Here is a 27,920-nt window from a genome sequence, read left to right on the forward strand (position 1 = left end):
GAGCCTGCAAGCCAACAATTTTTAATGTATTCAGTTTAATAGGTGTGTTTCAATTAACACTCCATGTAACAAGTTAGAAAGAAATAATTGCTGCCAGGCATGTCAAAGTTGCCAAGTCAATGATTATACTAAATTGGTCTCCCCACTCCCATATGGCCAAGCCCATCTGTTGAAACAGATAAAAGGAGAAAATCTGCCTAGAATTATCAGAGGGGATCATTTCGGTCTAGCCTCTCCTCTGCACCAGTTTTGGTAGCAACATTTCGCCTTTCCAGTCGTTTTTCAGCCAAACACAATGCGTCGCAGTCAGCAATCATTCAGTACATCTGGAGGAGTATCAATGGGAGGCAAAAGCTTTAGCAGTGCCTCTGTAGGGGGCATGGGAGGTGGCGGGGGCATGGGATGGGGAGGGGGCATGAGTGGTGGTGGGGGTATGGGGGGTGGTGGGACCAGAGTCAGTTTCAGTTCAGCCTCTGTGTCTCAAGTTGGAAGAAGTGGTGGAGGTTCGGGACGTGTTGGATCCTCTCTGGGTAGCAGAAGTTTATATAATTTAGGGGGAACCAAGAGAACTTCCATTTGCTCAACGAGTTCTCATGGAGGAGTGGGTGGAAGTTTTGGTGGTAGACATGCAGGTGGATTTGGTTTTGGTGGTGGTGTAGGAGGTGGAGGATTTGGTGGTGGTGGAATAGGTGGAGGATTTGGTGGTGGTGGAGGAGGTGGAGGATTTGGTGGTGGTGGAGGAGGTGGAGGATTTGGTGGCGGAGGTTTTGCTGGTGGAGCGGGCGGTATGGGCATGGCAGGTGGCCCGGGATTTCCTATCTGCCCTCCTGGTGGAATTCAACCTGTATCTATCAACCAAAGTCTCCTGACACCATTACACTTAGAACTTGATCCAAATATCCCAATATTACGGCAAGAAGAGAAGGAACAGATCAAGGTCCTCAACAACAAATTTGTCACATTAATTGACAAGGTAAGTGTTGGTTGTAGCTGTTCTAGCTTGTTTAGTTACTCTTTATTGAACTGGTAACCGAGAAAGCTTTCTGATTGGGTAATATTACTACAAAGTCATGCATATGAATTCTTACCATTGTTCACTTGAGATCTGTTTCTCACTTTTCTATAAGTATAGACTAAGAATTTAAAAACCCAATTGCTCAGTGTACCAGAGGGGCAATTTTACAACTGTTTGCAATGAGATAATCATCACTTTGTATTGGTTCTTGAAGGGAAAATGCATATTTACTTGTACTGGTTCCAACTGTATATGAGGGGCCGCTGAAAATTTCTCAGCTCAACCAACAAGAGAATGATATTGAGCCATGAAACTTACAAGCTATTCCACACTTTCCTTGACATTTTTCATTTCAATGATAGGAAATGAAACAAAAAGTGTGGAATAACTTGTAAGTTTCATGACTCTACATCATTCTCTTCTAGGTTGGTCTGAGGACTTTTCAGCGGCCCCTCATATGTGGTGTTTTGTATGGTTTAGAATATGTCTAGATTTGAAAATGCAATATGTCTGTTTCCATACCTAACCTAAAAGTGAACTTGGAATGTACCCTCATAATGCAGTGAAAGGTTTGCATATTGTGGGGTACTTCTTATATTTTTAGTCACACTTGGGGAGGTCAATTTTCTTATGATGGGTAATTTAATTCCAATAGTCATGATGCTAGTCCAGATAAATATTTTGAGAAAATAACACCATATTGTGATGGGTGATGCATTTTTATTGAACTGACAATTATATTTATGATTTGCTTTTGAGTGTCTTGCTCCCCTGCTCAGGGTAATGATGAATGCCTGGGAAAAGATGCTGACTGAATATGCAACAGAATCATTCATTGGGTTAGGTTGATGTTATAACTGAAAATTGACTTATGTACTTGAGAAACATCATCTTATTATTTTGTGTTGGCCTCATGATGGAAGTATAGCTCTAAAAAGAAAATCTCAAGGGTGTTAGTTTAGAACAGGGGTAGGCAATTCTGGTCCTCGAGAGCCAGAGCCAGGTTTTCAGGAGGTCAGGTTTTCAGGATATCCACCATGAATATGTATGAGATGGATTTGCATGCACTGCCTCCTTGAGATGCAAATCTATCTCATGCATATTTATTGTGGATATCCTGAAAATCTGACCTGGCTCTGGCTCTCGAGGACCGGAATTGCCTACCCCTGATTTAGAATAAAGAAATGGATTCCAGCTGATCATAATTTCTAAGTCACTGTCTTAGAAAGTCAACTTGATGAGAGAAAATGGGGCAAACCCCTTCTCTTGTCACTTTTCTACATTCTCCTTCGGTGTTGTCATTGTGATTTTGGGAATCCATGGAAGCGTTGATTTAATTAGAAAAGGTACAGAGAAAGGTGACAAAAATGATAACTGGGATGGGATGACTTCCCCATGAGGAATGGTTAAAGAGGCTATGGAGCTCATAATCAAAATGGAAATACGTCTATAAACCGGCCTAAATCAGCACTTGCACGATCAGTAAGGCAAGTCGTCCAAGTGCAGATAATCGAACCGGGTTTTAGACATATTTAAAAACGACTTAGGCCTTGTATGCCCAGAGCTAAAAGGGGCGTGTTAGAAGGAGTGGTGAGGGCGGGATTTAGGCGGGATGTGGACTGACCTAGACTTAGTTGTACTGCAAATATAACCAAAGGTTTAACAAGACTGCCAAGACGGAACTTATACGTAGTGACTTAGGCCATCTAACAATAAGTGGCAAAAAGGTATCCAAAGTGACCAGATAACAACTGCAGCCATAAAGTACAGACCCCCACACACTCCCCCAGTGATCACTGACTCCTCCGCCCACTACACTGCCATAAAAATCGGAATAAAAACATACACATCTGCCTCCAGAACATCAGCACCTGGCATAGGAAAGCCTAGTAGAGCTGCACACAGGTGGCTTATGTGGTCTGGAGGGTGGGCTAGTGAACCATAGAGAGGAGGACCCAGGCCCATAAGCCATTCTAGTGAAACGTGCACCCCCCAAAAACCCTTTTGTACTGCCATGTAGGTGTCACCTGCAGCCATAAGGGCTATTGGGGTGGTAGACAGGTGGGTATTAGTGGGTTTTGGGGTTTTTGGGTGGAGGGTCTCACCATGACCTATAAGGTAGTTGTGGTGAGATATTTATGTGGCACCCTTTTTGTGAAGTTCACAGCAGTGCCCTGTAAGGTGGCCCACTACTGTTTTGCTATGTTTGGGTGTCCAGTCCATCACTTTGCTGACCCCTTCCATGTCCAAAAGGTCTTGTTCTAGGCGTTTTTGACTTGGACAAATTTTTGGACGAGAATGGGGTATACAGATAGACGACTTAGTGGTCTGGACGATCAAACTGCTGGACGTATAATTAGATGACTTTTGAAAAAATAAAATATTTTCGATGTATTTTTCGGGAATGGACTTCTGGCACTGCCAACTTTGGGCGACTAGCGACTTAGGCCCAAAACGGACTTAGACGTTTCTTTTGATTATGCCCCTCCATGGCACTTCAGCTTGGAAAAGAGAAGGCTGAGAGGAGATATGATAAATGTTTTTAAAATACTGAGTAGAGGTTTTTAAAATACTGAGTAGGTAGAAATGGTAGACATAAATCACTTGTTTACTCTTCTCAGAAATACAAGAATTAGGGGGCATGCAATGAAGCTACTAAGCAGTAAATTTAGAATAAATTGGAGAAAATATTTCTTCACTAAACATGTAATTAAACTCTTGGAACTAATTACCAGAAAATGCGGTAAAAGTAGTTAGCTTAGCAAGTTATAAAAAAGATTTGGATAAATTCTTAAAAGTCCCCAAGCCATTATTAAGATTGACTTGGGAAAATACACTGCTTTTATCTAGTAAAAGCAACATAAAACTTGTTTTACTCTTTTGTTATTTTGCCAGGTACTTCTGACCTGGATTGGCCATTGTTGGAAACAGGATACTGGACTTAATAGATCTTTCGTCTGTCCCAGTAGTGTGGCAAGACATATATTCTTATGTTAAGTTGTCAGTAAGCATAGATACCTCAGTCATACATATATATTAGGGTCATTATTCACAGGTTTTGCAAGAGTAATTTTTGGAGTTAGCTGGAGAATCATGCAGTCTGCAGATTCCCTCTCATTGACCAGTTCAGTTTTTGTCCAGATAAATCATAGCCTGCACAAAATGTATCTAGACAAAAAGACTGTGCTACATGCATTCCTGATGTTATAGTTAAACTTGGCCTGTCAAGAGATGCTATCCAGTTGTTCTCTCTGGTTGGTCAAACTTGACCAACTTGAAGTTACCAAATTTGTCTGGCTAATTTAGACAGGCCTAAATATCTAGAGAAAATGAAGCAAAGTTGTCCAGCTTTGCCCATACTAAACCGCTGGGAACACAGGCAGTGTTTATAGGCAAGTGCCATCTTGTTGGCACAAGTATTATACCAGTGTATTCATCCAAGTGCCTTTATAAGAGTCATTTTATAGGTTTTAAAGTTGCTTTACATGAGGACAATACTTTTAAAATTGACCCTTTATATGTATATATTGATGAGTCAGGTAGTTTTCAAAATATACAGTATGAGGCATTTGCTTGTGTGACAAATGACCTCAAAGAAATCATCACTTACTGGTTATGACACGACCCCCAAAAAGTTAAGAAATGAAAAAAGATCTGCAGAAGTACACAATATCCTGTGTAAGACCCTTGACAACAGCAGAAGGATTATGTGTCCTTCAACCTTTGTTTCTGTAGTAATAAAAATAAAAGCTTATATCACAAATTTTGGTTTTACCGAAGGTCATTTATAAAGCTGAATTCAGAAGGAATATCATTTCATAGTCAGTGTTTGTTTAAAAAAAATTAAGCAATGACATCATTTTCTTCTATTGGATTTTTAGGTCCGGTTCTTAGAGCAACAGAACAAGGTATTGGAGACCAAATGGAACTTGTTGAGGGAACATACCACAAAAACTGGTACTATAAAAGACAACATTGAACCCCTCTTTGTTGCTTTTATCAACAACCTCAAAAGGCAACTGGATGGATTAAAGAATGATAGACAACGTCTGGAGGGGGAACTGAAGAACATGCAGGACCTTGTGGAGGACAATAAGCACAAGTATGCTAAATTGTACCATAGAACAAATGCTTCTTACCCAAGTCAACTAGAAATGCACTACAGTGCAAATATAAGATGTTTGGGGACTGGGTGACAAATTCTGGAAGTTGTAAATCAGAGAGCACTTTTCAGTGCATCTATAAATACTGGGCCTGATACTCAAAACAAGCTGAGATCCTAAATTTCACATCTTTGTTAGGCTCCACTTTGTGCCCTATTTTCAGCTCTTTCCAACTGAAAATTCAGATAAATTTAGCAGTTTAAAATTATGTTTATAATTTTAGGTCTGTCATTCATTTGGCTAGATTTATGAGCCTAATTTATGAAGCCAGTGCTGAAAATTAGGGCTATGCATCTACCTTGTTTTACTCTGCCCTTAATCCACCTCTGTTGCCACCCACTTTTTATGCTCTTAAATGTGGAAGTTTAGTGAAATTTTGAGATAAATTTGGGAACTCAGCACAAGTGAATCTTTAAAGAGGCCAATTTAGGAGCATAACTCTGAAACATAGGAACATAAATCCTGACAATACTTGGCTCACTAGAAACTAGACTACAAATATAAAGAAAACTGTATAATTTCAGAAAACATAAGAATGAAAAAGTATACACGTGAACATATTGAGAAATCCATTGATAGCTTCACTCACTAAAGAAAAATAATGGAGAGTGTCTAATTCCACATTTGACTCTTTTAACATTTAGAAAGTGTCTAAGCAATACATCTCTTGCAAAGCACACACATTGACTTTTGAAATTCAAATGTTTGCATAACAATGTACTGTCCAATAGAACTTTAGCAAGCTGGGGGGGGGGGGCAGCAAAGGGTGGAAGAGACATGGAAGTGCCAAAATTGTGCCCCATCCATTGCTTCATCTGCATGGTCAAAATTCAGTGGGCATGCCAGGAGCACATTTGCACAAGATGCATTTCCAGCTTGTGATGCTCCTGTACTCCAACCTTGCCCTTAACATCTCTCCTTGAAATGTGAAGGAGTGGTCTTATGGTTACAGCAGTGGGCTAAAATGAGGCAGCTATGATTTTCTGCTAGAAGTAAAAAGATCTGAGGGCACAGTACAGTTTAGGTGAGAAATACTTCTGTCTATGAAAGAGGAACAGGACTTGGGAGTAATCATTATGTGATGATGTTAAGGTCCAAGAGGCAGCAGCAAAAGCCAGAAGGATATTTGGATACATAGGGAGAGGAATGGCCAGCAGAAAAAAGGAGGTGATAATGCCTCTGTATGTGGGGCTGCTGAAAAGTTCTCAGTCCAACCAAGAAGAGAATGATGCGGAGCCATGAAACTTACAAGCTATTCCACACTTTTCTTGACACTTCATTTCAATGATATGAAATGAAATGAAATGAAATGTGTGGAATAACTTGTAAGTTTCATGGCTCCACATCACTCTCTTCTTGGCTGGGCTGAGAACTTTTCATCGGCCCCCTTGTATAAGTGTCTGGTGAGATCCCATTTAGAATACTGTGTACAATTCTGGAGAACGAACCTTGAAAAAGATATAAACATAAAGAAGTCAGTCCAGGGAGTGACTCCAAAATGGTCAGTGGTCTTTGTCATAACGTTTAAGGGGACAGACTTAAAGATCTAAATATATATACCATGGGATAAAACATGGGAAAGGGGAGATATGATAGTGACATTTAAATACCTCCCTGGCATAAATGCACAGGAGGCAAGTCTCTGAAAGGAAGCTCTGTAATGAGGGGGCATAGAATGAAGGTGAAAGGGAACAAGAGTAACCTATAGAAATATATCTTCAAGGAAAGGGCGGTGAATCCATCGAATGGCCTCCTGGCGGAGGGGTGAAGACAAAAGCAAGTGATCTGAAAATGGAAATATTGAGAAACCCTTGAAAAATCTGCTGCTTTCAATCTGGGCTTAGTGGGAAAGAAAAATCCATGTTAAAATGAGTGAAGTCCAGATTTGAACGGATTTTGGTAAAAAGGGCTTCTTAGACTGTAAGCCCTCTGAAGACAGGAAAATAGCTAGTGTAGCTGAATGTAATCCAAGTGTAAATGTATCAGAACACTTCTTGCTCAAATATAAACTCAAGACACAAAATACTGACACAAGTTAAGAGAAACAGTTACCCGATAACTCTAATATGACAGCGAGTTTCAAACACCCAAACACCCTCCACCTTCCGGTGTTTACTGGGGTATGGCTCTCATTCCTATTTGCTTATTTAAAATATGTGCTGGTTTTCATATATACTGAGGCTGCTCTATAAAAACTACTTAGCTTTCACCCGACGGACGGGAGCCCAGCCGTTTCGCCAATGCTAGCTTCGTCAGGGGTTGAAAGAAAGCTAAAGCAGTAAACATAGAGGTTACAAATCAGCATCTACTTGGCTTCTCCACTTAGAAATGCTTATATAATTACACTCTGTATCTACCCCTTTTATTGTATAAAATGCATTTGTATGTTGCAGCGCCTCACTTCTTCTGTCCAAATTCCGCCTCCGAGAACTCCACCAAGTAATTGGCACCGATTAGTGGTTACAAGTGCAGCTGCCCACAGTCATCAATCTATAAGTCATGCACACAAATTCCAGAGCATACAACTTCAAGGGGGCATGAACATGGGAGGAGCATGGATGTGTCAGAACCATGTCAGGGGCCTGTCAGGCAGTTAGATAGGCATGCAGATTATAGGCTGCGATCTTCTATATGCCTGTCTAGAGTTTGGCACAAGTACTTACGCCAGCCTTTGAAATGGTGTAAGTATTCACACCTGATGTTAGGTACGTAGAGCAGCCAGGGCAGGATTAATTCGTCGAGGGCCCCTAGGCACACAAGTACACTGGGCCCCCTGCCCCGCTCCACCCCACCATGCGCCCAGGCGGAAACAGGAAGCTGCGTCAGAGGGAAGCTTAGGGCAAGCAGCACCGCTTGTACAATTACAGTTCCCGTTGCCTTTCTTACCCGCGTTGCTTGCTTGTCTTACTTTCCGTCGATGGGTGGGGGGGGGGGAGGCGCGTTGCCGATCGATGCTGGAGGGGCCCATCGCCGTTTGGAAAAAACAATGTTGATGTCCTCCTTCATTGGGCCCCCCTAACCATTTCGGGCCCTAGGCACGTGCCTACTTGACCTATTGGTTAATCCTGCCCTGAGAGCAGCAGCTCTGCGTGGAACTGCTTGCGTAAAATTCACATTCAGCGTGCATCATCCCAGCATTTAAATTTCAGCGCCATTTCTTGAATTTTTCCCCAAGATCTTCTTCGCAACTGCCCTCTACAGGGATCATTTTATACACAGGTTTTTCTGCACTTTAGAGCTGAATTTACAAAGAGAAATTGCATTTTACCACACTGTGTGGCTGTTTATGTGCGTATTTAAACATGTATTGATAAGACACTTACTTGGTGGAGTTCTCGGAGGCGGAATTTGGACAGAAGAAGTGAGGAGCTGCAACATACAAATGCATTTTATACAATAAAAGGGGTAGATACAGAATGTAATTATATAAGCATATCTAAGTGGAGAAGCCAAGTAGATGCTGATTTGTAACCTCTATGTTTATGTAAAATAGCCCCAGAAAAGCCTCAAATTGCCTTTAAAATGAAAACACAGACATTTACGCCTGCTTAGAAGCAGACATAAATATTCGGGCATAAAGTGCTCACCTATTTTTTTAAAGTGCCCGTGTAATTGCAACTTCACCAATGCTCCACCCAAAACTCACTACTAAAAGTGGCTACTACAACCATTGTGTACAAGTACACACACTTGTCATCATTCATGTTTGTATGCGTGGGGCAAGCTGCATTGTACACATGTACTGTATACTGTCATATGTGCATGAAAATGCCTTTACCAAATTAATCCTATAGAGAACACACACATTTATACCAATTTCAGTACCTATGTTGTATTTTTTTCTTAAGTATACAAATAGTCGCCTTATTGGCCTTTCAAAATAGGTGTCGCATGAGGGCAACGTAATAAAAACAGAACAAAAAAACACGCCTAAATATAATATCTGCCAGTACTTTTTACCCACAAGCTTCACATCAGATTTCAAATGATAACATTTCCCTTTGATAATAATGAATCAGGAAAAGTCTGCACAGAATCCTCACCAGCTATTGGGGAAAGTACTTTCTTCAACTAAGCTCAAGTGACATACTTTAGAAACCCCCGCTTCAAATCTTGCCTCCAGGAATGTCTCCCTCAGGTGCAGATAAATGTATATATGTGGATAGCAATTCAATAAATGGGCACCTACATGTAGGCACTTAAAATTGTGAGCGTAAGTGTCCAGTTGAAAATTAATCTTACATTAGGAGATTAACTGAAAAAAAATAGACTAGAAAAGCCCCAATGTTTTCATGGAAATTTATAGACATATTTGCTGTTCTGCGCTGGGATAATTCAGCATTAATGTAGCCTTTGATATTACACCAGTTACTGAAGCTGACAATCATGAGTTATTCTCTTGCCTTTTTAACTTAACAGATATGAAGATGAAATCAACAAGCGTACCACTGCAGAAAATGATTTTGTAGTGCTCAAGAAGGTGAGTGATATAGATACAGCCCACAATGCCAAGAAAAACAAACATTTGAAGTTTTTAACAATAAAGTCAAATCTCACTCACTCACGTCACTTCACCTTCATCTTCAACACAAGGAGGAGTCATGTTTATGATATCTCGGGTAGGGATTCCTTTGGGTAGGGATTCCTTTTCTGTGCTAATGAAGAAATCTAGAATAGCCTCAGTGGGGTTATTCTATAACAAAGTCACTGGCATTCTGTAATGAAGTCACCTATATGTGTACATACAGTATTGAACTCATAATAAAAAAAACATAGACATCTAAAAAGAATCCTAAATTGGAACTTGGACGTCCTAATCACCAGGACGTCCAACTGACAATAATCGAAACCGCCTTTCTGGATGTCTAGTGAGGTGTACCAGCCTTTGTGTGTGCAGAGCACGAGAAGTGCATGGTGGAAGTGTGTTATGGGCAGGCTTTGGGTGTGCCTAAGGTCTGGTTGGATTTTTATCACTGTATTTTTTATCATTATACTTTTAAAATTGAATTTTCATGTTTTTTTATGTTATAAACACGTCTCATCTGTTAGACTAATATTATATAAAGGAATATACTGTAGGTGCCTACTTTCCTAAACAAAACAAGCTCCTATTAGACATCCAGTTATAAAACTATTGGTTTGATATTTTAGTAAACTGAATCAATGCTGCTGTCTGTAGTAGGCTTTAAAAAAAAAAAAAAAAAATCTTAACTCATGATATTGTTATTTTGCAGGATGTAGACATAGCCTACATGAATAAGGTGGAGTTGGAGGCAAAGGTGGATACTTTGAATGAAGAGATCAACTTCTGCAGAGCCTTGCATGATGCGGTAATTACCCTTTTCACTGTGTCAATCCAAGAGAAATTTGCTTTGTCTTTTCAAGGAAGGAAAGCAACATTCGAAGAATTCCAAATACTTATAAGGGAATGATAACTGCTACAGCATTTAGATAACCAGTAGAAGAGAACAATGAACGCAACACCCCAGTATTTAAACTCTGCACTGATTTCAGTCTTTTCTCTTTATCTATCTTTACTCTTTCTTACTTACCTTTACTCTACCTTACATGTATCACACACAGCTATATCTCTCACATGTGAACCCTCCCTGATAAGTTTATATTACCAATCTACCTTCATTCTATGAGACTAGACATCACTATCTCACCAATCTGATTTATATCACCAACCTTGGCCTAGAAAACTCTCCCATATCCAGGATAAATCTCTTTGTCCACTAAAGAAGTGCCTAGTGCCTAATACTTTCCCTTCCACCATGACCCATGTGCACTAACTCCTACTACTACTACTACTACTACTGTCTTTCCCCAATCTCTCTCTTCATCCCAAACTAAGGTTACCAGATTTCACAAAGTAAAAATCCGGACATGTGGCCCCATTCCCAGCAATGACTCGTTCTGCCCCAGCCCTGCCCTGTTCTGCCCCAGCCCTGCCCCAGCTCCACCATGTTCCACTCCAGCCCCACCCCCATACAAACCTCTTAAGCTCATGGCTATGTCTGGGAGGGCCTCTGAGCATGTGTGGATGCAACACAATGATGTCACACGCATGCATGTATGCGTGTGACATCATCGCGTCACATCCGCACGAGCTTGGAGGCGCTTCCAGACTCAGCCCCGAGCTGAAAGCCAGGACAAACTCCTTACAGGTTAGAAAGACGTCCAGACACCCGGAAAGTCCTATAAAAAAGAAGGATGTGTCTGGATAAATCTGGATGTCTGATAACCCTACACCAAACCACTTAATCCCCATCTACCACGCCACTCATTATTTTTATTTCACCACCTCACCCTCCCTTTTGTCCTCTAACCTTTTCTCAGCTCTAGAGATTCAACACTTTCTCCTTCTCATTCAGTCATCTCCACACTGTACGTATCTTACTCTTCCCCATTCCTCTCCCACAATCATCCTTATTCTCTTACTCTTTCTCTTGCTCTTTGCTGGGGTCATTAATTCCAATCCTGGTCCTCCCAATCAGCCCTCACTCTACTCATGTGGGTCACACTGCAATATAACAAATTTTATCTCTGTTCCTCTACTTCCACCTCATCTCTGCCTTTCTCAAGTGCCCTAAGGAATGCCTGGTCTGTTTCCAACAAACTTACCTTTGTCTAAGATCTCTTCATCTCTCAAACCCTCCACCTGCTAGCACTAACTGAGACTAGGATCTGCCCAGAATCTGCTTCAACTGCTGACCTGTGTCATGGAGGCTACCTTTTCTAACATACACCTTGCCCATGGAGGTCATGGAGGTGGTGTTGGGCTGTTACTCTCACCATCTTGTAGATATCAACCCTTTTCTTCTGACTCAATCTCTCCCTCCTCTGAATTCCTTTCCATCCATCTATTTGTTCCTCTACCCCTCTGAGGGCTAGATGCACAAAGCAGTCGTTAGGACTGTGAAGGTCACTGTTGGCTGATTTTTGGCCAATTTCCAAACTGTGATGCATACTCAAAAGGCTTCCCATGGAAATGAGTTGAGTCGGATGTCTGCCCTAATCCTGCCCCACCAGTTGTTGAAAAACCGACTCAACACATGCGTAGAGAACTGAGCTGCAGGGAAGGGGCCTTAGACATCCGAGCCAATCAGAGTCTTAGGCCCCTCCCTTTGCATCCCAAGATGCACAGGGAAGGGAAAGGTCCATCATTTTGGAGTGGTGGGCCTGAGAACAGGAGGGACTGGGCATCCCTCCTACTGTTTACTTTGTCAACTGGTACGGGGAGGTTCAGGGTGGCAGGAGGCAATGGGTATCCCTCCTGCTGATTTTTTTTTTCTTTAGGAAGAAGAGTGGGGAAGGAGAGGGGTCAGTTTGGGGGGATCCAGATGGGAAGATGTCAGCTCAGTGGGGGGGGGGTATCAGTTTGGTGAGGGGGATATCAGTTCAGCAGCAAAGAGTGAGAATATCCTCCAGCAAAATTTGGCTGGCGGAGGGGGGTTCATGGCAGCGGCAGGAGGGAGTGAGCATCTCTCCTGCCAATTTTTTGGTACTGGGATCGTCTTGGGGGGCAGAACATGCCATTTTTTTTATTGGCACAACAGCTGTGCCTATAGAAAAAAGATGAAAAATCCCCCATTACCGGCAGGTTGGTCCTACCGACCTGATTCTGGCATGCAAGTTTAGGGCATCGATCAGATACCTGGTTTTAATATTAATGATCTCATCTGCATACCAGAATCAGAGGCCAAAAAATTTGACCATGTCACTCTCCCATTGGCTCCCTATTGATCACCGTATTACTTATAAAACATTACTGCTGGCATTTAAAACAAGATAATCAGGACAGCCGGAATTTATTAACAAACTTCTGATCCCATATTCTTCATCACGTACCCTCCGATCAAAACCTATTATTTGTCCCATCACTTAGACACATCAATACAAGGAGGAATTCCATTTTTTTGGGTTGTTGCTCCCTCTCTCTGGAATTCAATGCCTAACTTTTTTCTCCCTCCTCCCCTTCTTATCCAAGCTACTTGAATGTGCTGTTCACAACTGTTACCTGGACTTCCTTTAATCTCAAGCTATTCTTGACCCATCTTAATCAGGCTTTTGCCCACTCCATTACATGGAAACTGCCATTGCTAAAGTCTCTAATGACCTGTTCCTGGCCAGATCCAATGGACTTTACTCTATCCACATTCTTCATGATCTATCTACTGCCTTTGATACTGTTGATCACCACTTACTCCTTGATATGCTGTCCTCGCTGGGATTCCAGGGCTCTATTCTCTCCTGGTTTTCTTCCTATCTCTCCCATCGCACTTTCAGTGTTTCCATAGGTGGATCCTTTTCCACTGATATCCCACTCTCAATTGGTGTACCTCAAGGCTCTGTCCAGGGCCCTCTCATTGACCTCCTCCCATGGCTTTCAATATCATCTTTATGCTGATGACACCCAATCTACCTCTTCACACCAGAAATCTCTACAGAAATCCAAGCTCGAATCTCAGCCTGCTTGTCTGACATTGCCACCTAGATGTCTCACCACTACGTAAAACTCAAAATGGCTAAGACTGAGCTTGTTATCTTTCTACCTAAATCCACCTCCCTAATCCCCCCTTTAAATTATTGGTCCAGTCATTACTGTTGAGTCTCCTTGACCATTGCAATATTGCTTATTTATCAATTACTAAGATGGAATTATTGAGATTATCATTGATACAGAACACAGCAGTTAGATTGATTTACGGATTGAAGAAATATGATCATGCTATATTATTTTATTGCAAATTGCATTGGTTTCCTGTGGAAGCTCAGGTTTTGTTCAAGCTGGGCTGTTTTTGTTACGAGGTTTTATATGGTGTAGCCCCTACTTATCTGGCTAATAGTTTTTCCATAACTATGCACAAATGCAGTAGAAAAACTCATGCTCTGTTTAATTTCCCTTCTGTACAAGGCTGTAAAAGCAAGAAATTCCTAAATCACTCTTTAGCATCTCAGGCAGTTTCTCATGAAAAAGAATTTTGATCATTGTTGCTCACAGCTGTTTCTTACAGCCATTTTAGAACACAGCTAAAAACCTATCTTTTCTGCTAATACCTGATTAGCTGACTCATTCAAATATACAATTATGTTTAATGTTTATAATCTTTTGTAAACCGCGTAGAACTTTTTGGTAACGCGGTCTATAAGTATAATGTTCTGTTCTGTTCTGTAGACAACACTCTCCTCCTCCCTCTCCTGTCAGCTTGCAATATTGGGGACATCTTCAAATCTTCCTTCTCTGCTCAGATCCAACAAACCGCTAAAGTTTGTCAGTCCTTTCTCTATAATATTACCAAAATCTGACCTCTCCATTCTAAGCACACAACCAAAACCCTGATCCACACTCTTATTACCTCTTGCTTACACTACTGCAATTTGCTTCTCTCAGGTCTTCCGTTCAACCATCTCTCCCCCTTCAATCTGTTCAAAATTCTGCTGCATGATTCATATTCCACCAGAGCTGCATAGACAGATTATACAGTCCTTTCACACTCTATGACCTCTCCTAGTAATCACTTCTAAAAATAAAATCTTTTTCTTCCTCCTTTTTTCTTCTCTCTGGGGTCTGCTCCCTTGCAAACGAATGTTTAGATTCTCTCCTTACAAGCTATTAGCACTTCAGGAGTCTCCCTCTGTACTAGGGCTCTGGCAGAGATCAGGTTAACCAGAAGCCTTGAATTCACTCCTTCCTCCCCTTTTATACCTCATTCCTTCCCACTCAGGCAAAGGGGCCTCCCACTTCATCCACTGTTCTTTACTATCCACACTGTCACACAACTCAGTGACTCCCTGAGAAATCCCGCACCCTCCTCTGTAGCACAGACATTTTTTGGGGGTGGGGGTCACATAAGCAAAAGTGAAAAATTATAAGTTCTTGTTTTCTAGATCTTAGCGGAACTAGCTTATTTATGCTGAAAACACCAGAGATTTTGAATAGGGAACTAGAGGGTATTAGAGAAACTCCTTTACGCATAAAGCACTCTTAACTGATATATGAATGATTTACAGAAGATGCAAGAGTTCCATGGACAGATGTCAGATACCTCCGTCATCCTGTCTATGGACAACAACCGAGACCTGGACCTGGGGTGTATCATCAGGGATGTGAAAGCTCAGTACGAGGAAATCGCCCTCAGGAGCAAAGCTGAAGCTAAAGCTCTATATGACAGCAAGGTGAGTGATGATCAAGTCATAAGATTCGTGAACAAAGTCAGGCCTGACCCAGACAACGATAATCAGAGACATTATCCACATAATCCCAGATTCTATATATTGCGCCAAAAGTTGAATAGTGAACTTTGGGCGCAAACCCAAATGAATTGATTATCAGGGAATAACTGGGCACTAATGGAAAATTATTACACTTAATGGGCTTTGATTAGCAATTGTGTATACATCTTGCTGTGCACAATTCTACAATATAAAGATACACACATAACTTTTATAGTGCATATCTGAAAGGGTGGCATGGCCAGGGGCTGTGTCAGAGTTGTGCATGGAATTCTAGAATTAGGTCAATCTGTGCCTCAGTTAGGTACTGGTATTTCCACCTGCTTTTAGCAGGCATACGTCCTACACATAAGTGAGATTCACTAAAGTGTGCACATCTTTTATATAATCATGCTTTTTAGCACTGTTCTTTTGGGGTGCAGAATTTTGAACACTATTTACTGAATTCCTTTCCTAATGACATTGAAAATTGTGTCTGACTGCCTCGGAATTACATAGGTAGTGCTGTGGTTGTCCTGGAGTTATCTGGGTACTGCCAATAATCAGCAGCAGTACTTGGATAAGTATCTAGGCAAGTTAGCTGTCCTAACTTGATTGGTAGCTCTGTGTACCAGCACTGACTCTCAATACCTTCCAGTGGCTGCTTTATACAGGGATAGTCAATGTTGCTATTTAGACACAACCCAGCACTAAACACCCAGGTATTGTAAGACAAATGGCAGCTAGCGTTTTTAGAAACATCTGACCGGCTGACAGCTGTGAATTTAATATTATATTGCATATTCCATGTAGCTATCCTGTAAATCTGTTGGGTGCATCCTCAGGACGGGTTGAGAGCCCATTGATCTAGAAGTTAGCATTTATGCCTGGTCTGAGGCACATATGTCAGCTAAATGCTCATTTTGGCTTGGAGTTTGTAAGAGTGTTGTGCTATCTAAAAATAAGAGATTTTGAGGGTGGATCTTTAACTGAGGCCCTTAGGATGCTTAGTTTTCTAAAATTCTGTAGTTGAATCAGTAAGTGCCAACACTTACATGGATGGGCTAAAAAATTGCCAAGTACATATGTAAGTACTGATTTCTCTGAGGAGACCAAGGAATAACAATCAGACACAAATATTAATTTAAAATATCAAGGCCTTGGGAGAGCTTGATGAACTCCTAACTGGTAGAATTCCAAGTAAGAATCTCTTCCTGAACCATGGGTGAAAACCCTTTTTATTAGTTTAATGACATCACTTGATTCATTATTATACCTAGTTAGTACAATTTCTAATCAGGTTTAATATCATCCAATCATAAATTGCATACTTCAGCAATGTATCTTTGTTAGTTTCAATCACATGATTTCTTATCAATTATATTTCATTAATAATTTTTCCCTTACAGTTACAATCATGTACTATTAGCATCGCTCCTGTCAGCACTTACATTTAGACTAGCTGAGATCATTATTTATTTCAATGCAATGGACATCTTGTAACAACTTGTTAGCTTAGGGCACAGCGACAAGTTCTGTGTTCTAGGACCATCTATTACCCAATCTTACAGGATGTAGCAGCTGGTATAAAACATCTATTTTAAAATCTTTAAATAACAGCTTGCAAGTAAGGCTAACCAAAGCAAACAAAAACAAGGAAGAACCAACGAGGTCTGCAGTGAAGGATACAAAGGCAAAACAAAGAAAACTGCAGACACACGTACAATGATGCAGGCTAAATTTATTATATCAAATTAAATGCGGTTAAAAACAACACCTTAAAACAAACCAGGGGACCCGACATGGTCCGTGTTTTGGTAAACATGCCTTCATCAGGGGTCCCAGGTTGAAAAGGGATCAAATGAAACCGCAACCAAACTATAGACTGTGCAATGATGAACACCGGAGATGAGTCTATATGTGGGCTAACCAAGCAATATTCTCTTTGTACTGTAACTCTAAAGCATTGTTCCACAAACTTTTTGAGGCTGTGGCACACTAAATGTAGGATCCAATTGACAATTGGCTAACGAGCTTAGTCCCTTGGATGGGAAGTCTGAACTGGGAAGAAATAAATAAACTGAAAAAAGATTATTTAAATAATGGACATCAGTATGAGCCCTTGCTGGATAAACGGGAAATTATGGCTCGGGCCTGTCTCATAGGTGACCAGCACCAGACCACAGTCTAAATGAGAACTGCCCCATACATCATTTAGTTCATTGTAAAGTTGTCAAACATGTGAATGAAATCACACTCCCAGGAAAAAAAATTTTCAGACTTATACAGCAAGGGAGAAAGGTAGGAAAGGCATAATAAATATATACACTCCCTAGAAACCAACCCAATAATTAATACAATATAATAATATAAAGTGCAGAGTGATGAATAACAATGTAATAAAAATTGAATCTAATGTGCAATTCAAAATAGTAAAAAATGAGAATGAATTGAAATATGATGTAAAGTGCAAAGTGCAAGTGCTCACTAACAATTCATGTTATTCTGAAAAGACCCACTAACTAACAGTGAGATAATAAATAACTAACAGTGAGATAATAAATAAATGAACGCAATCCTAATTCATAAAATAGGCCAGGAAAGATTACTAATTCTGTGAACAAACCATACGTTATTACAATAGTCCATGAGAACACTTTCTATATAGAAAACACTATCCAGTCAATAATTCAAAAAATTACTTAAACGAGAGCAAAATATGAAAAAACACTCTTCAGATGGTTAAATTACAACTGTTCAAATCCTAAGGACGTAATTCATAAGTCCAGAAAAGTTAAGAAAATAAATAAATAAATAAATAAATAAATAAATAGAGAAAATACATGTCCGTAGCGCTACAAAAGTAGATATAGTCCCTAGCGCCGTTTATTTCATGGCGCCTTGCAATCAAAAGCACTGCTCACTTCATAGAAAAATTCATTCGCAGTAAAGGAACCTGAAAATAATACTCGGCATGAATGCCAGAATCACACATAAGGTGAATATTACTAGTCGATGAATATCATCACTCAAATACCAAAATCACACATGGGATCAATGTCACCAATCAATGAATATCACCACTCCACAGAGCTCCGTTTCACCTCTTCGTCAGGAGCGGAGATTGCTTGCAAAAATGTGGAGAAACCAACATCAGCTACTTGGGCCTGTTGATCCAAGGTTCCACAGCGTACAACAAACAAGGAACTAAGCGTGTTAGCCAATTGTCAATTTGATTTCATCATTATTATTTCTTGGATAGTATGGCTATTATCCAAAGGGTTACATATTTTTGTGCTGTTTTTACACTAAATGTGGGGCCATGGCTGAAGGGTATCCAGAAATGTGCGGATGTTGACGTGATGATGTCACGTGCATGTGTGACCTCATCATATTTTATGTCCACGCATGTACGGAAGCCCTCCAGCCATGGCCCTCCAATTACCATCGAGGGGGTGCTGGAGAAGGAGAAGAGAAGAGGTGCCAGTGAAGAGAGATGCCAGCGCTGGCTGACTGTTTGCAGGACGTGCCTCTCACAGCGGGAGTCTTGTCCTGTAGGCAGCCAGCGCTGGTGCCTCTCTTCCTCACCGGTATCTCACAGCACACGCAGGCCACAGTTTACGATATACTGCTCTAAAGCATTTCTATATCATTCAGCTTCATCTTTTATTATCTATGTATTGGTATCTTCCTTCAGGTACCCCAGGCAAGTGTGCTCACACATATTGGGGGTATGCCCCCACCCCTTATATTCTGCTTAGTACTATTATTGCCATCGGTACCAGCAATGTCATTTTTTTAAATGTGTTCCTGTTTCACATGTGGAGGGTAATTTTAAAAGGGATTTTCTTCAAGTAGAGCCTGTTTTTCATGCGAAAAAGGCTTTTTTATAAAATTGCCCTGAGATATACATGCATATAGTGGCATAATGAGGGAGGCTGGCATCCAGGAAGGAGGTGCTTGGCATCACCCCCGTGTTGGAGGGGGTCTCTGTAATGTATTCTCCCTCCTCCCATACCTCTTCTAGTCACCAACAGCAAGCAGTATCTCCTACCTGCTGCTCAAGGTGGCTGAGCCTGCCTTCTGATGTGACTTCCTGGTTCTAAAAAAACGGAAGTGACATCAGAGGGAAGGGGAGAGGAGAGATACCATCTCTGCTCCCCCCTTATTATACCACTGTATGCATATATGTGTGCTGACAAGACAGTATGTACTAATTTGTGTATCACTAACAGGCATTCCAGGAGGCATAGTTTATGTATGGCAGGGATGGATTTGCAGTGTGTCTGTATATTTTATAGAATACATTTACACATGTGGAGTACACCCACACACATATTTATCCCTGCTTGCACACTGCTGTGGATGTGTATGGGCATCTATGATGCCTTTACAAAACATGCACCTTTATGGACTTCTCACACAAATTTCCTGTACCAAAATCAAGCCCTTCAAGTATATTTTTTGTATTCTTCTATATGTTGTACAAAAGGCTTCGTATTCAGCAAGTCTTTTATAAAATACAGGGGACATTTTCATCACCCCTTCTCATACGAAAACGATCTATGTAAAAATTGGTCTTTACATGTCATAACCTGAGTTTACTTATTAATGTTGTGATTATTATAGTACCAACAGCTCCAGCAGGCTGCTGGCCATTATGGGGACAACTTGAAGAACTCCAAGACTGTGATTTCTGAGCTCAATCGCAACATCAAGAGACTACATAGTGAAATAGAAAATGTGAAAAAGCAGGTATGAGTAGGATGCTTCACTGTGAGCAGAGGAAGTAATTCTATTAAGAGGGTGGCTACATTCAGCCCCAAGAATTCGTGTAAATGACCAGAATAGTAGCATATTATTCAAGAGCCTGGAGTGGGCTTCGACAGCAACTTCAGGAATTGGGAAATAGGACCGATACTGGGCAAACTTCTACAGTCTGTGCACCAAAATTGGCAGGGAGAGATGGAGATAAAGTATACCAGTATTAAATCATGAAGACGTTAAACCTGTGCAGAGTGCTAGATTCAACTCTGACTACCTTGTTGAGCAGACTGGATGGACCATGCAGGACTTTATCTCTTGACATTTACTATGTTACGTATATGTGCACATATGCATATAGAGGGCAAATATTACAGCTCTATGCAATCCTATAAGATGGCACCTAAATGCAATGGTGTATAGTTTGAAGGTATATATACACATGGGTGGGATGCACAGTTAAATGCATAATTTAAGTAACACTATAAGTTGAGTGCATATCTGTAGAATCAATGCAATGACAGGCATAAGTACTCATGTCTAACCCATGGAATCAGTGCACCAGCTAGACTTTTTGAATTTGGTTTTGTAGATTGCCAGTCTAAAGGACGCCATCGTTAAGGCTGAAGAACGTGGTGAGCTCGCATTGAAAGATGCCAGAGCTAAACTCGCCGAACTGGAGGCCGCCTTACTGAAAGCCAGGGAGGAAATGGCTCTCCAAATGAAGCAATACCAGGACCTGATGAATATCAAGCTGTCCCAAGATTGCGAGATTGCCACCTACAGAGCCCTGCTGGAAGGAGAGGAATGCAGGTTGGTATAGCAGTGCGTCATGTGATATATGATTTTAAAAATATGAGCAAATTCCATCCCATTGTATGGCACAGGGGGCTCCTTTTACAAAGGCACGCTAGCGGTTTTAGTGCGCGCTTAGCACACGCTACAATATCGCACGCGCTAAATGCTAACGCCTCCATAGAGCTTGCATTAGTATTTTTTGTTTAGCACATGGTTAACGCACGCTAAGCTATAGCGCACGCTAAAAACACTAGCGCACCTTAGTAAAAGGAGCCCATGTTCAGTAATATCAGCAGAGATCAACTAAAAGTGAGCAAATAATCACGTTAACTGGGCTTCAGATATTTTAGGAAGCAATACATGACAATTAATATGCTTATTGTAATTTCCTGCTCGAGCACCGAATGATATGAAATTGAGAAGCCACAATTAAACATTGAGGAGCATCCAAAATTCATATTATTATCATGGTGCTCACATATTCTGAGCTCTTATCATGAGTTTGCTGGCTCTCAACTATCTTTTCATCCCCCAACCACCAGCTGTATGTTCTGGTATATCCTTAATTAAGATGAATTTAGAGATTAATTTTATAATTGACCACTAATCTGTGCAGCAGGTATATATAATTTTCACCCATTTCCAAAATGACCCCATTGAAAATGCACACACATTTTATGTTAACTTCATTTAATTTAATAGAGGGATTAATAGCCCACCTTATCCCACATAGTTCACAGCGGATAATAATCAATACCAAAATTATGAAAAGCAAATATAAATTAATAACTTAAAAAAGTACTGTAAAATAAATACTAATTAACAGTTTACTAAATAATACTTTGCACATGGAACGATGGGAACTCTAGTCCCATATTCTCTTAAGTTGAATTAGTGCATCTGGAATGTACTGTATAGCGGAAATGGCTCTCCATTCATCCCCATAATACTATTGTGCTGCTGACTTATTTTAATACTATTGCTGGAAAGTTGAAGGCAATGGAATGTAGCTAAACTAAAATGTGTTGTACTGAGTCATTTTCATTAGGGACTAAATACAACGATGAAATTGTATAGTTTTCAAGGGAGGTGGCTAAAAATTAGCATTCAAAACGTACAAGAGTTCTTAGGAAAATACTTGAGAGAGTAGTGTGAAGCGTATTGCACTTGGATTAGGAAAAGTAAGTAATCAAAGTTAAATCTAACATGACAAAGATGCAGAAAAGAAAGCAGTGAAAAAGCAAGGCAAGTGACAAGATGTTATAAGTGAAAAAGGACATGTAGAGGGGGTATTATAAAAGTGAGAGAAGACAGGAGGAGTGCCTACAGGAGAATATGAAAAAAGTACAAATGCCACACAAACACGTTTGTTCGGTGTTCACTGAAGAAATGGTAGTCAGCCGGAAGCCCGAAGTCATCATGCCATTGTACAGATCCATGATGAGACCTCACCTGGAATACTGTGTACAATTCTGGAGGCCACATTACCAAAAAGATGTGCTGAGAGTCGAATCGGTTCAAAGAATGGCCACCAGGATGGTCTCGGGGCTTAGGGATCTCCTGTATGAGGAAAGGCTGAATAATTGCAGCTGTACTCACTCAAGGAACGTAGAGAAAGAGGAGACATGATTGAAACATTTAAATATATCACAGGCCGTATCGAGGTGGAAGATGATATCTTCTTTCTTAAAGGGCTCTCGGCCACAAGAGGGCATCCACTAAAAATTAGAGGAGGGAAATTTCATGGCGACACCAGGAAGTATTTCTTCACCGAAAGGGTGGTTGATCATTGGAACGAACTTCCACTGCAGGTGATTGTGGCCAGCAGTGTGCCAGATTTTAAAAGTAAATGGGATACACATGTGGGATCTCTAGGGGGGTAAAGTCGAGGGGGTGGGTTATTAGAGTGGCAGACTTGATGGGCTATGGCCCTTTTCTGCCGTCATTTTCCATGTTTCTATGTTTCTATGAGAATGATTACATAGTTGGGGTACATTCAACATTCATGCTAGCGTTTGGGGTAAAAACTATTTATTCATACAGTAAACTGTATGGTAGGCTACTCAGTTAATATGATTAGAAAAGTTTTTTTTTTAGGATTTTATAGTTGTGTAATAATTTTATTTTGAGAATATTGTAAATCACCTCTTTTCTAGGAGCAGATAATTAAAACATGGAAATGTTACTAAAATACATATATAAATAGGGGTACAAATAAGGAAGATGGTAAAACCTGCTGAAATCTTCTGCCCAGTGGGTGGTGGCAGCCAAAAAAAGCAAACAGGATGCTAGGAATTATTAGGAAAGCGATGGTAAATAAGGCCAAGAATATTATAATGCTTTGGTATCGCTCACCTTGAGTATTATGTTCAGTTCTGGTCATCGTATCTCAAAAAAGATACAGAAAAGTTTCAAAGAACAGCAACCAAAATGATTAAGGGGAATGGAACTCCTCTTATATAAGGAAAGGCTAAAGAAGTTAGGGCTCTTCAGTTTGGAAAAGAGTCGGCTGAGGGGGGATATGATTGAGGTCTACAAAATCCTGAGTAGTGTAGAATGGGTAAAAATGAAATGATATTTTTATTCTTTCAAAAAAATTACAAAGACTAAGGAACACTCAATGAAGTTACATGAAAATACCTTAAAAACAAATAGCAAATATTTTTTCACTCAACGAATAGTTGAGCTCTGGAATTTGTTGCTAGAGGATGTAATAATAGCAGTTAGTGTAGCTGGGTTTAAAAAAGGTTTAGACGAGGTGGTTGCAGTTGAAGCAGGCTATTCAGAGTGGGTTCCCTGAATGGAAAAATTTTAAAACTTATTTCAGCCTGCAGATCCTTTGCTACCAAACTGATCTAGTAGGACATCAGGCTGCCCAGTGGTATAAATTGATTTCTGGATTTTTGAATAAAAAGCCAAAAAATAGTCTTAGAGACATCTGGAGCATCGAGATAAAACAGTATATTTCTGTGTCTCGTTGGCCACGAATTTGGACTTGGAGATTGAAATGTACAGCGTCAGCATCTATGAGGCAAACATGGTTATTTTTGTTACATAGGATTTTTTTGGACCCCAGTTCGATTAAATAAAATAGATAGTTCTAAGTCTAATAGATGCTGGCATTGTCATATTGATATAGGGACTATGGATCATCTGCTATATTTTTGTCCGTTTATATTTATATTCTGGAAGTCAATCTGGGGACAAATAAATTTAGTTTTGGATTCAAATATTCCACTATCATATGAGGCTATAATTTGTGGAACAATTTTACATGTGAAACCCACTCTAGATAAATATAAGAGTCGTCTATTTATGATTATGACAGATGTAGCCATTCAATTAATCACGAGTAACTGGAAGAACCATGATAGGATAAGCTACACTTTTTGGTGGGTGAACGTATGCACTACCTATAGATATGAAAGAATTAATGCAGAATATAGGGGACTTAGTGGTGTTTTTAATAAAGTTTGGAGCCCATTGACTAAATTTGTAAAATTATAATAATATATTTATCCTATTTTTCCTTTTGTTCAGTTACCTTTACACATCCATGGGGGGTGGGAGGTTGGAGGGGGAGGAATAAATATCAATGGAGACATTTGGGTAACTTTATTCTTCAATTATACTATATATTATATTATGTTATATTTTATTACTAATATATGTAGGGAAACTGAAAATCTTGAATGATATATATGTTACCTGTACAGATATTAGTGCAATGTACTGTTCTTTCATTTATATGACACTGTTTTAGATTAAAAATCAATAAAGTTAAAAAAAAAAAAAAAAATAAAGAGACAGATATGTGGGATGCCACTGCTTGCCCTAGAATTGGTAGCATGGAATGTTGCTATTATTTAGGTTTCTGTCAGGTATTTGTCACCTAGATTGGCTACTGTTGGAAACAGAATACTGGACTAGAGCCAGTATGGTTATTCTTATGATAAGATCGTAATGATAATCATTATTATTAATCCTAAGCACTAAATGTAAAAAACAACAACCCAAGAATATACAAAAACTGTAAAAACAACTTCCAAAATAAATCAGTTTATAAGAATTATTTCTCCTTATATCAATAGGTAAGCTAGTCCAGTCTAAAAACAGTACCATACACTGTATTCCTCTATTATTTAAATCAGAATAATAATCAATCATGATTTAAAATATCAAATGGAGCTGACAAACCTAATTGAGCAGCAAGTACAACTAGTTTACTCCTACAATGAAATTCTGTGATATCCTGCATTAAAGCTTTCAGAGAAGTTACACTTTTTCTCCTTCTAGTTTGGGCAATTTTTTAATGTGATCCTGGGCAAGTCACTTAAGAGCAAATTCTATAAGAAGCGCCCAAAAGTTGGGCACCAAATTAGGCACTGTTCAGTGCGATTCAAGTAAAATTGGGTGCTGTTTAATAAATCACACTGAGTGGCACCTATTTTGGAGGCGCCCAGTAAATAGGCCAGCTCTAGGCACAGCTTAAAGTTAGGCGCCTAGCTGAGTGCTTAAGCATGCTCAAGAGCAGAGATTCTGCAACAAGGCACCTAAACGTAACCACGCCTAACGTTCATAGCACCTATTTTTCTGAAAGCCGCCTAAATTTATAGAGGTGCCTTGTTGCAGAATCGCTCTTTCTTGATAGGCGCCTAAGTTTCAGTGATTGCTGATTAAAAAACTTAATTGAGCTTAGATGACGCCTAACATTAGGCGCCAGTTACAGAATTTGGGCCTTAATCTTCCTTTGCCCAAGGTACCATAGTTAGATTGTGAGCTTACTGAGACAGAAAGAGAAAATGCTTACGGTACCTGATTACTATTCATTGTAAGCCAACTTGGGTGAATTTCTTCAAAAAAGGCAGTTAATAAATCCCAATAAATAAATATGACAACTTATTAATTTCCCATTTTGATGATTTTTTAACTAGGCAAAATTCAGTGACCATGAAGAGCTTATTTAGGTCCCACACTACTTCATGTCTGAGCAACTAAACCCACATTCTAATTTACCTGCACTGTTTGTTTTCCTTTTACAGGATGACTGGAGAGATTGTTAATGAGGTTAGCATATGTAAGTATCCAGACTATTTCATCATTTCCCTTAAAGTGATCAAAGCTTTTAAAGTCAAGCGAAGCATTTGGGTTGGAATAAAACTTGCAATGTATTTTCTCTTTCAGCTGTGATCAGTGGCCAGACTTCATTTGGATCTGTTAGTGGAGGTGGATTCGGTGCTGGTGGTGGAGGTGGATTCGGCGCTGGTGGTGGAGGTGGATTCGGCGCTGGTGGTGGAGGTGGATTCGGCGCTGGTGGTGGAGGTGGATTTGGTGCTGGCAGTGGTGCAGGTGGATTTATTGGTGGTGGCGGAGGTGGTGGCAGTGGATATGGTGCTGCTGGTGGTGGTGGTGCATTCAGCGCTGGAAGTAGAAGTGGAGGTGGATTTGTTTCTGGAGGAAGCAGTTTCAGTTCTTCAAGCAAAGGAGGCGGAGGAGGTAGAAGTTCAGGGCTGGCAATTGTATCAACAACATCGTCGGGTTCTTCAAGCAGGAAAATATTTTAGACCAAATGTCTAAGTTTTTACCACTTGTTTTCAAGAAATGTTTGGCCATCTATTAACAGGAGCAGCACTTCTTATCTGCCTCCCTGCAGTCTATATCATATGAACAATATCTTAATTTCTAGCTCTTTGAAGCAACATCTTACCATACCTATGTCTGCCTCACTTAGAGTCTTGATGGCCTTTATATTAATTTGAAATGACAGTGAAGCATTTGTGTACATTTCTAAACAATAGTCACCATTTCCCTCTTCTAAGTTGTTACTTTCAGATCCTAGACAGATGTGGTCTCTTACAACTTTGACTCCATCATTCTAAGTGCCAAACATGGGTACCTTCTTTTTGCTGTAGTAACTGTTATTGAAGTTATACTTAGGGCCAAATTGACTAAGGAACTTTACTTGCAAATACAAAATTGAAGCAACTCTTGCAAATCTGGGTATTTGCATCAAACTTTTCAATTTACCCTTTTGCGCCCTCACTCCCACCCCCCAGGCTGTAACTAGTCTGTAAGCAACTGGCTTGCTAAGATGTTTCATCTACAAATCCAAAACATGAGATATTTCTTAGGAAGCCCAATCCTGACTACCACTGTTTACTCTTGAGTCCATTCTTAGGCTACTGATGCCTTTTCATGAAAAGCTTTATCTAATTTGCATTTGTATCCCTTGAATGTTCAGTGTGTAAAGTATCACAGAGCAACCAACTGAATTCTTCCATATGGAGAAAAAGTCTAGAACAAGGGTTCTCAATAGTCCTCGGGACTCACCTAGCCAGTCAGGTTTTCGGGACACCCACAATGAATATGCATGAGATAGATTTGCATACACTACGCCCATTCCATTCAAATCTGTCTCATGCATATTCATTGTGGCTGTCCCGAAAATCTGACTGGCTAGGTGAGTCCCAAGGACTGGATTGAGAACTGGTCTAGAAGAAACATTTCTGTCTCTTCAGGACTGAAAAATCACAATTCCCCCCTGGATATTGAGTTGCATATTGAATAACATGTATATTTGGTATAGTACAAAATTAGAAGTCTTTTGCCCAGGATACAAATTGGTGTGAATATTATATTTGTAATTGTAAACATACTTGTATTTTTCCCTAATGTACTGAAAGCAGAGGTTCATTGCTATTTTGCCATGATGAATGAAACCTCTATTTCTGTTGCTTTTTCTTTGTGTTCATGCCTGAAGCATCATTACTTTGTGGTATATTTCCAATAAACAGCAATTGAACATTCACTCCGTTGTGCTGATATTTTTGACTCAGATGTTTTGAGGATATACATAAACCTTCCAAAAGGAGTCAGCTATATATCCATCTAGCTCAGGGTTGTCAAAGTCCCTCCTCGAGGGCCGCAATCCAGTCGGGTTTTCAGGATTTCCCCAATGAATA

At 40.1% G+C, this 27,920-nt stretch overlaps 1 protein-coding gene across 1 annotated transcript; it reads left to right on the forward strand.

Moving 5' to 3' along the window:
* Positions 1 to 280: 280 nt before the first annotated feature.
* LOC117357468 (keratin, type II cytoskeletal 4-like) lies at positions 281 to 27,766 on the forward strand. Its single transcript, XM_033938125.1, has 9 exons — positions 281 to 973; positions 4,897 to 5,117; positions 9,598 to 9,658; positions 10,413 to 10,508; positions 15,196 to 15,360; positions 20,026 to 20,151; positions 20,753 to 20,973; positions 26,001 to 26,035; positions 26,143 to 27,766. The coding sequence occupies exons 1-9, from the start codon at positions 296 to 298 to the stop codon at positions 26,520 to 26,522; spliced, it is 1,983 nt and encodes a 660-aa protein (XP_033794016.1). The 5' UTR covers positions 281 to 295; the 3' UTR covers positions 26,523 to 27,766.
* Positions 27,767 to 27,920: the final 154 nt, after the last annotated feature.

Source organism: Geotrypetes seraphini, chromosome 3 (genome assembly GCF_902459505.1).
Source record: "Geotrypetes seraphini chromosome 3, aGeoSer1.1, whole genome shotgun sequence".
Classification (NCBI taxonomy): Eukaryota; Metazoa; Chordata; class Amphibia; order Gymnophiona; family Dermophiidae; genus Geotrypetes; species Geotrypetes seraphini.

What these genes read in the sequence shown, in the direction of transcription:
- LOC117357468 (XM_033938125.1), top strand. Translation starts at nt 296, where the DNA reads ATGCGTCGCAGTCAGCAATCATTCAGTACATCTGGAGGAGTATCAATG. An exon ending in AAGCTCTATATGACAGCAAG is followed by an intron (nt 15,361 to 20,025) that starts GTGAGTGATGAT and finishes TGATTATTATAG; the next exon opens with TACCAACAGCTCCAGCAGGC. An exon ending in TAGAAAATGTGAAAAAGCAG is followed by an intron (nt 20,152 to 20,752) that starts GTATGAGTAGGA and finishes TTGGTTTTGTAG; the next exon opens with ATTGCCAGTCTAAAGGACGC.